At 49.1% G+C, this 10,117-nt stretch overlaps 1 protein-coding gene across 3 annotated transcripts in view; it reads left to right on the top strand.

Moving 5' to 3' along the window:
- Positions 1-9,726, top strand: part of HSPBP1 (HSPA (Hsp70) binding protein 1) — a 23,716-nt gene extending 13,990 nt beyond the window's left edge. For all 3 annotated transcript variants that reach the window (XM_053607725.1, XM_053607726.1, XM_053607724.1), the window contains 4 exons: positions 6,157-6,312; positions 6,463-6,559; positions 7,014-7,125; positions 9,397-9,726. In XM_053607725.1, the coding sequence (XP_053463700.1) occupies positions 6,157-6,312; positions 6,463-6,559; positions 7,014-7,125; positions 9,397-9,471 (440 nt within the window). In that variant the 3' untranslated portion in view covers positions 9,472-9,726. The remainder of the gene's footprint in view (positions 1-6,156; positions 6,313-6,462; positions 6,560-7,013; positions 7,126-9,396) is intronic.
- Positions 9,727-10,117: the final 391 nt, after the last annotated feature.

Consider the following 10,117-nt stretch of genomic DNA (forward strand, 5'->3'; position numbering starts at 1 on the left):
AGATAGTGGCCCCAGGGCTCAGAGATTGGGGTGATGGGGAGGGGAAGTTTTGAGTGGGGAGGGTTTGGATGGAAGCACATTCCTGGAGGGAAGAATCCTAGGGGGCGCATTTGGAAAGTTATGGCCAAGGGAGACAAATGGACAGAGAGACCAGGGGCAGGACAAACACACATGGCAGAGAGGAGGACTTGGTGTCTGAGGGCCCAAGAGCCACAGTGCTAGGGTGTATAGGGTGGGGAAGATGCAATTTTTTCTAATAGCTCACATTAAACAAGAAATTATAAATATCTTTAAAGATCTGTGGGACAGTCACATCACAAACAATTCAACAGGTACCTACTATAAAGAGTACACAGTAAAAAGCACCTGTCCCTGGGCGGCGCCTGTGGCTCAGTCGGTAAGGCGCCGGCCCCATATACCGAGGGTGGAAGGTTCAAACCTGGCCCCAAACTGCAACCAAAAAATAGCTGGGCGTTGTGGCGGGCGCCTGTAGTCCCAGCTGCTTGGGAGGCTGAGGCAAGAGAATCGCTTAAGCCCAGGAGTTGGAGGTTGCTGTGAGCTGTGTGAGGCCACAGCACTCTACCAAGGGCCATAAAGTGAGACTCTGTCTCTACAAAAAAAAAGCACCTGTCCCTGTCCCCTTCTCAGAGAAAACCATCAACATAGCAGTTTCTGCCTCCAGAGATTTATTTATGTATATTTAATTAATTAATTGATTTTTTGACAGAGTCTTGCTTTATTGCCCTAGATCAGTGGTTCTCAACCTTTCTAATGCCGTGGCCTTTTAATACAGTTCCTGTGGCTTGCCACCCACAGGTTGAGAACTGCTGCTCTAGATAGAGTGCTGTGGCCTCATAGCTTACAGCAACCTCACTCTTGGGCTCAAGTGATTCAGCCTCCCAAGAAGCTGGGACTATAGGTCCCTGCCACAATGCCCAGCTACTTTTAGAGATGAGGTTTCACTCTGGATCCGGTTGGTCTCGAACTTGTGAGCTCAGGCAATCCACCTGCTTTGGCCTTCCAGAGTGCTAGGGTTATAGGCATGAGTCACCTCGCCAAACCCTATTTATTTATTTATTGAGACAGAGTCTCAACTTCATTGCTTTTGATAGAATGCCATGGCATCATAGCTCACAGCAACCACAAACTCTTGGGCACAAGCCATCCTCTTGCTTCAGCCTTCCAAGTAACTGGGATTACAGGTGCCCACCCAATGCCTAGCTATTTTTAGAGATGGGATCTTCCTCTTGCTCAGGCTGATCTTGAACTTCTGAACTCAAGCAATCCATCTGCCTTGGCCACCCAGAATGCTAGGACTACAGCATGAGCCACTTCGCTTGGCCTTTCCCTCTAGAGATTTAAATCTGTGGGCACAATTGTGTGCTCATGGGGTGTGTGTATGGGGTGTGTATATGGGTTACGAGGGATGCATGTGTAGGGGTGTGCGGTGTACACCTTTCACTTTTCCTTTGTGCCTTTGTACTTCATGAGTAGTGCCATATTGATCATTCAGCACCTTGACCTGCCTCATCATCCCCTATGGGTCGGGAGTGGCCTGCCTGAATGTTTCCAGCTTCGTGCCCTTCATGAGCTTGGTCGGCCATCAGCTGGGGCCGCAGCGCCTGGTGTTTGACCTCACTAAGCCTGTGCAGCTGGCACCTCATTAGACCCTTACAGAGCCCTCTGAGGCAGAGGTGCTTCCTCTTTGAGTGGGGAGGGTTTGCATGGAAGCACATTCCTGGAGGTGGCACCCATGTGGCTATTGAGTTATTGCTGGGTGTTGGCAAGAAGCCTTGCACTGCTTGAGTGGAGGCAGTGGAGGCTAGTGCAAGGTAGGAGTGCCAATGCTTTTTTTGTTTTTGTTTTGTTTTGTTTTATGAGACAGAGTCTGATTCTGTGGCCCTGGGTAGGGTGCTGTGGCATCACAGCTCACAGCAACCTCAGTCTCTTGAGCTCAAGTGATCCTTCTGCCTCAGCCTCCTGAGTAGCCGGGACTGTAGGTATGGTCCACAACGCCCAGCTAGTTTTTCTATTTTTTTTTTGGATTTTGGCCTGGGCTAGGTTTGAACCCGCCACCTCTGGCATATGGGACCGGCGCCCTACTCCTTGAGCCATAGGCACCGCCCTAGTTTTTCTATTTTTGGTAGAGACAAGGTCTTTCTCTTGTTCAGGCTAGTCTCAAACTCCTCAGCTCAAGCAGTCCACTTGCCTTGGTCTCCCAAGTGGTGGGATTACAGGGGTGAGCCATGGTGCCCAACCTCCAGTGCCTTTTTATTCTTCTGAGGTAAAATTTATTTAAAGTGTTCCATTTGGTGCCACATCCAGTCATCCAGCTACCTTTTTGTCATTTCTGTGCTAGTAGCCTTCCCAGGGCATATCCCATCCATTCCTGCTGCCTGAGGCAGTGACATCACTATACTCTCTACCCTTCCATGGAGGCCACTTAGAGGTGGCTCTTTGTTTGCACAGGGAAAGGGTTTGGGAATGATAGGGAGGGGTCTGATGGTAGTGTGCATGTGAGAGAAGTGGATAGGGGTGGTGGTCAGGGCCTTGCTTTTGAAGCAGTTTTAGGTTCACAGCAAAATTGAGTAGATGGTACAGAGAACTGTAACACCCCCATAGCCTCCACACAGTCCACATTCCACCTAGAGCAGGGGTCCTCAAACTACTGCCTGCAGGCCACATGCGGTGGTGTGATTGTATTTGTTCCCGTTTTTTTTTTTTTTTTTTTGTAGAGACAGAGTCTCACTTTATGGTCCTCAGTAGAGTGCCATGGCCTCACACAGCTCACAGCAACCTCCAACTCCTGGGCTTCAGCGATTCTCTTGCCTCAGTCTCCCGAGCAGCTGGGACTACAGGCACCTGCCACAACGCCCAGCTATTTTTTGGTTGCAGTTTGGCTGGGGCCGGGTTTGAACCCGCCACCCTCGGTATATGGGGCCGGCGCCTTACCGACTGAGCCACAGGCACCGCCCCCGTTTTGTTTTTTTTACTTCAAAATAAGATATGTGCAGTGTGCATAGGAATTTGTTCAGTTTTTTTTTTTAAACTATAGTCCGGCCTACCAGCGGTCTGAGGGACAGTGAACTGGCCCCCTGTTTAAAAAGTTTGAGGACCCCTGCAAGAGGGACACTTTTGTCACAATGATGAACCATGTGGACACATCTTCATCACCTACATCCTGTAATTCACTTCTCTTTTGGCATTATACATACTGTGGGTTTGAACATACCTATCATGACATCTGTTCTCTACTACAGCATTAGGTGAGTTCTCCTGCCCTACAGATCCTCTGCGCTGCACCTGTTCATCCCACCCTGACCTTTTACTGTCTCCATATCCATGCCTTTTCCAGAACATCACAGAGTTGGAGATGGACCATGTAGCCTTTTTAGATTGGCTTCTTTGCATTTCAGCTTTCTCTGTCTTTTTTTGGCTTGGTAGTTCATGTCTTTTTAGCACTACATAAGCATAACTTTATTTATTTATTTATTTTTGTAGAGACAGAGTCTCACTGTACTGCCCTCGGGTAGAGTGCCGTGGCGTCACACGGCTCACAGCAACCTCTAACTCTTGGGCCTACGTGATTCTCTTGCCTCAGCCTCCCGAGCAGCTGGGACTACAGGTGCCCGCCACAATGCCCGGCTATTTTTCTGGTGCAGTTTGGCTGGGGCTGGGTCCGAACCCACCACCCTCGGCATATGGGGCTGGCGCCCTACTCACTGAGCCACAGGCACCGCCCAAGCATAACTTTTTTTAAAGGAAATGTGTGGGCCACCGTGATGACTTTGGTCTTCACTTTGAAAGTGATAGCAGCTATACAGTGCATAGAGAAGAAGGTGAATGCAGCAAGGTTGGACAGGAGGTGGGAGGAGAGGTAGGAGATTATAGTAATAGCCTAGGCTAGAGGTAAAGTGGGAAGTAAAGCAGTGGTTCCCAAACGGGGGTGATTTTGTCCTCCCAGGAACTTTTGATCAATGTTTAGAGACATTTTTGGTTGTCACAACTGGGAAGAAGGGGCTACTGGCATCTAGTAGGTAGAGGCCGGGGACATGGCTCAACATCCTACAGTGGATAAGACAGCCCCCACAGAGGGATTTGGCCTCAAGTATCAGCCATGCCTAGGTGAAGAAACCCCAGAGTAAGGGGAAGTAGCTGCTCCTGGGGCAGAGCCATCAGGCCACGCTTGCTGATAAAATGGGAGGGGTGTCTTCCCATCTCCCACTGTTCACAAGCCTGGTCTTTCTCTTCTTTTGTAAAGTTCGTAACTTTTTTTTTTTTTTAAGAGACAGTCTCACTTTATCACTCTTGGTAGAGTGCTAAACCTCCAACTCCTGGGCTTAGGCGATTCTTTTGCCTCAGCCTCCCCAGTAGCTGGGACTACAGGTGCCTGCCACACGCCTGGCTATTTTTTTTTGTTGCAGTTTGGCCAGGGCTGGGTTCAAACCTGCCACCCTCACTATATGGGGCTGGCACCCTACCCACTGAGCCATAGGTGCTGCCCAAGTTTGTAACATTTAACCCAAAATAATAAAACTAACTCCTATTATAATTTCAACATGTAATTAATATGAGGTACTTTATATCTTTTTATCTTCAAAACCTGCTGTGCAGGGCCAGGTGTGGTGGCTCACACTTGTAATCCTGGCACTCCTGGTAACCTCCAACTTCCAGCTGAGGCAGGAAGATCTCTTGAGCTCAGGAGTTCAAGACCAGCCTGAGCAAGAGCTAGAATCCATCTCTACTAAAAATAGAAAAATTAGCCAAGTGTTGTGGCAGGTGCCTGTGGTCCCAGCTCCTCGGGAGGCTGAGGCAAGAGGATTGCTTGAGCCCAGGAAATTTGAGGTTGCTGTGAGCAATGATGCCATGGCTCTCTAGCCTGGGTGACAGACACTGTCTCCAAAAAAAAAAAAAAAAGCCTTCTGTGCATTTTGCAAATAAAGCCCATCTCAGTTCAGATGCTGAATTTTCAGCAGTGTCTGGAGTATAATTGTACCAAGGCAACACAGCTGTGCATAATGGAAAACATTTTACACTGTTTTTCTTTTAATTTTAAAATGACTTGAACTTAAATGAACAACTGAGTTGTTCAGCCACACTGGCCACATGTGGGTACTTAGTGATGCAAGCTACTAGCAGCTCCTGTCCATCCTGGGAGCTAACTCAAAGGCTTGCCACCCACCAGCAGCTCTTGGCCTCCCAGAGTTCTTCTTTTTTTTTTTTTATTCTTTATTTATTTTTTTTGTAGAGACAGAGTCTCACTGTCCTGCCCTCGGGTAGAGTGCCGTGGCATCACACAGCTCACAGCAACCTCTAACTCTTGGGCTTACGCGATCCTCTTGCCTCAGCCTCCCAAGCAGCTGGGACTACAGGCGCCCGCCACAACGCCCGGCTATTTTTTGTTGTTGCAGTTTGGCCGGGGCTGGGTTTGAACCCGCCACCCTCGGCATATGGGGCGGCGCCCTACTCACTGAGCCACAGGCGCCGCCCCCAGAGTTCTTCTTGCCCTTGGGATAAAGGTCACGTGTGTTGTGTAGGTTGGCTTTTTGGGCCTCAGTTTCTTCATCTGTTGAATGGGATTGTGAAGGCACCCATCCCTAGGATAGTTGTGAGGATTAAAAACAGATCATGTTTCCATCATTGGATAAACAAAATGTGGCATATCCACACGACGAAATATTACTACCTGTGATCAAGAATAAAGTACTGATACTATTTACAGTGTGACTGGACCTTGAAGACATTATGCTGGGTGTGGAAAGCCAGACACAAAAGGTCGCCTTTATGTGGCTGTTTATATGAAATGTCCAGGACTGATAAATCCACAGAGACAAAGAGAGTGGACCTGTGGTTGCAGGGGCTGGGGAAAGTTGGGAGTGGCTGTTAATAGAAACAGAGTTTCTTTCAGGGGTATCATGAAAATGCTCTGGAGTGGTGATGGATTGTATAAGCTTGTCAATATGCTAAAAATGTCTAAGTTATACATTCACAAGGGTGAACAGTATGGATTGTGAATTATATCTGAAAAACATGCTTCAAGAAAAAGTTAATGCATGTGTAGTACAGGTCCATGAAAATTGATGATGATGGTGATGATGGTGATTGTGGTGGTGGTCATGGTGGTGACAGTGAGTTTAAGGCCCTGCCCCACCCCAGGCCTTGTCCGGGAGCAGGAGGCTGGGCTGCTGCAGTTTCTTCGCCTGGATGGATTCTCTGTGTTGATGCGGGCCATGCAGCAACAGGTGCAGAAGCTCAAGGTCAAGTCGGCATTCCTGTTGCAGAATCTGCTTGTTGGCCACCCTGAACACAAAGGTGGGGCGGCCCCTGAGGGAGGGTGGAAGTGGGATGAATACCCTAGGGAGGGTGCAGGCATGGGGGTGGGGGCAGAGCAGCCATCTCAGGGAGGGCGTAGGTATAGAGACAAGTGGGGCTGCTGCTCTGATGCCCGCAGCCCTTCCCTAGGGACCCTGTGCTCCATGGGGATGGTCCAGCAGCTGGTGGCCCTCGTGCGGACAGAACACAGCCCTTTCCACGAGCATGTGCTTGGAGCCCTGTGCAGGTGCGCTAGGGCCCTGAGAGGATGGGGCCTGGGTGGGTTCTCCATAGCAGGAGTGGCTAGGGAATTGGTTTCCTCCTTCCCAGGGACCCAGGAGTTGGGACCTTCCTTGTGGGCACAAGGATGTGGGGTCAGAGAGTAGTAGGAATCACAAAGCCTCAGTTTCATCACCTGAAGGGACCGACACAGCGGCCTGGAAGGTGTGGGGGAGTGTCCTACATGCCCTACAACCACCACAGCACAAGCAGATTATTGTCCAAACAAGCGACAAAATGGGGCTACTGAGAGGTTCTGAGAGTCAACTGCATGCCAGGCACTGTGCCAAGTAAACACCCTCATCGTCATTCTTGGGCTGATGTGGGACAGACAGGGAAACTGAGGCCCAGTGTGGGGCACTGGTGTTGGCAATGACGGCTGTAGAGGGACATCCTTAGGGGCTACTTTCGTGTCCCTGCAGCCTGGTGACAGACTTCCCGCAGGGTGTGCGTGAGTGCCGGGAACCTGAGCTGGGCCTGGAAGAACTGCTCCGCCACCGCTGCCAGCTACTGCAGCAGCACGAGGAGTACCAGGTACGCTGGGGGAGGGGGGCAAGGAGGACTTGGTGTGGTGGTGGTTTGGTTCAATCTTCTGTACATTTCACTTGTCTCCCACTCAGCAAACATTTGTTTCATGCCTCCCATTTGCCTGGTGCTATGTCAGTTTGGGGCCAGGGGGCACAGCAAAGAGAGAAGAGTTCTGAGATTTTTAAGGGTTTTATGGAGGTCATTGAATAATTAACTAAATTACCTAATATAGTTATTTACATCACATTGCTCAAATTTCTTTTTTTTTTAATTTCTTTTTGTGTGTATGTGTAGAGACAGAGTCTCACTTTATTGCCCTCGGTAGAGTGCTGTGGCGTCACACTGCTCACAGCAACCTCCAACTCCTGGGCTTAGGCGATTGTCTTGCTTCAGCCTCCCGAGTAGCTGGGACTACAGGCACCCGCCACAACGCCCAGCTATTTTTTTGTTGCAGTTCGGCCGGGGCCGGGTTTGAACCCACCACCCTCAGTATATGGGGCTGGTGCCCTATCCACTGAGCCACAGGCGCCACCCCTGCTCCGACTTCTTAATCATTAAATATTTCATTAAATTGACAAAAATTAACAAGGAAAGGGTAAATAACCAATTATTAATTAGATAATAGGTATCAGGTGATAAGTAATAAGTCATTAAGATATTTAAATAATCAGAGACAAGTGATAACTTACTAGATAACAAGTAAAAATAAATAATAGATTATAACTAAATATTCAGATGGTCTAATTAACCAGTTGTTAATTTATTCATTCATTGGAGTTACCTACATTTATTCATTCATTGGAGCTCAGATGTTGGTGCTTCAGCAAAACCATGCCCAGCAAATGGGCCTACCCTCCTGAGACATCAATTTTATTGAGTACATTTGTCTTTGGACACTGTCAAGTGTTTATAGAGAGGCAATGGGTGGAGGGGTATCCAGCAGAGGCAAGATGCCCAACCCAAGCTGTTCACCTGACCTTATCACAGGAACCCATGGAAATAAGTGTGGGGCAGGGATAGCTTGGGATCATTCTGGCCTAGGGTTTCAGCCAGGGAGAGTGTGGGTCATTCTTTGGTTTCAGGTGGGGAGCATGAGGGTCCTGTTTCCATCCCCCATAGTTCCTTAAGCATCTGGTGTGCCACACCCTAGGCCAAGTGATGTGGTGGTCCACCCTTGAGGCCTCCCTCATATCCTTTGTACACTTATCTATTGGATGCAATCAATTTTTTTTTTTTTTTTTTTTTTTATTTTGGCCGGGGCTGGGTTTGAACCCGCCACCTCCGGCATATGGGACCGGCGCCCTACCCGCTGAGCCACAGGTGCCGCCCATAGATTTTAAATCTTTTTTTTTTTTTTGGCCGGGGCTGGGTTTGAACCCACCACCTCCAGCATATGGGACCGGCGCCCTACCCCTTGAGCAATCAATTTTTTTTAAAGAGCTCTGTTAGTGTCAAGTATCTTAACCACTTGTGAAATTTATCACATGTATTTTATCCATGTTTTTCTCTTCTCTTCTCTCCTCCCCTCCACTCCTCTTCTCTCACTTTTTTGCCATGGAGCTATCCTTTATATTTATGTTCAACCTAGCAATACCTCTTCCTTCCTTCCCTTTTTTTCTTCTTTTTTAATTGGGCAGTATCTGCTTTGTTTCTTGGTTTCTAGGGTTTGTACTCATGAGAGGGTGTCTTAAGCAGAGAGTGATAGGGGTCTCTATCTGAGAGTTAAGTTAAAAAGAACCCAAGGGTGGCTTGGCATCTGTAGCTCAGCAGCTAGGGTGCCAGCCACATACACCGGAGCTGGTGGGTTCAAACCCAGCTCGGGCCTGCCAAACAATGACAACTACAACCAAAAAAAAAAAAAAAAACAAGGCGTGGCAGGTGCCTGTAGTCCTAGCTACTTGGGAGGCTGAGGCAAGAGAATCGCTTAAGCCCAAGAGTTGGAGGTTGCTGTGAGCTCTGACACCACGGCACTCTACCAAGGGCAACATAGTGAGACTCTGTCCCCCCCGCCCCCCCCAAAAAAAAGAACCCAAGGGGGCTGATGTGGGAACAGACCAATAGGGTGCGATGAGCAGGTTTTAGTTAAGTAGCTCAGATACCTGGGAGAGGAGAAATAGTGAATCATGGAGCTGACTGGTGGCTGGAAAGGCAGGGTGGCTTCTGGGGTAGGCAGGCAGCAGCCAGGAGGGAAGAGAAGCCACCTTTGGGTGCCAGGCTACTGGAGGCAGAGCCTGGCCTCTGCACTCAGGGCTCCTACTCTGCCCTTCCCTAATGCAGGAAGAGCTAGAGTTCTGTGAAAAGCTGCTACAGACCTGCTTTTCCAGCCCAACGGATGACAGCATGGATCGGTGAAACCAGGGGGCTTCTTATCCCCTCATCTCTGGGAACCCCAGGCCTCCTGTCTCCCTCTCCACCCATGAGGCCCTCTCCTAAGGGATTGCAGGGCTTCATTAGTGACTGGGCTAGGGACATGCCAGGCATCTCTGCACAGCCCCCTGGAGGGGCGCTGAGAAAGGCACCAGCTCCTTGGACCCCACCGCCCATGCTCTCTCTCTCATCCCCTCTCATGTCTGCACTATTCCTCCAATAAAGGTGTTTCTCCTCGTCCTCCTCCACTGCTGCCTTTGTCACCTCCTCTGGAGGATGCATGGGGAGGGTGGGAAGAAAACTGAGCTTAGGGGACCCAATCTGGGAGTCGCTAGAGGAATAAAAAAAGTTGCTATTATCATCCACAGAGTCGTTGTATCTTTTAATCTTCCTGGCCTTCCCTGAGAGGGAATGTGGGGAAGATATTTCTTTTTTAGCCATCTAGCATCCCTGAATTACTAGGTTTGAAGCATTCTTTTATTTTTTATTGTTGGGGATTCATTGAGGGTACAATAAGCCAGGTTACACTGATTGCAATTGTTAGGTAAAGTCCCTCTTGCAATCATGTCTTGCCCCCATAAAGTGTGACACACACCAAGGCCCCACCCCGCTCCTGGTTTGAAGCATTCTT

The sequence above is a fragment of the Nycticebus coucang genome, chromosome 10, assembly GCF_027406575.1.
Source record: "Nycticebus coucang isolate mNycCou1 chromosome 10, mNycCou1.pri, whole genome shotgun sequence".
In the NCBI taxonomy this organism is placed as follows: Eukaryota; Metazoa; Chordata; class Mammalia; order Primates; family Lorisidae; genus Nycticebus; species Nycticebus coucang.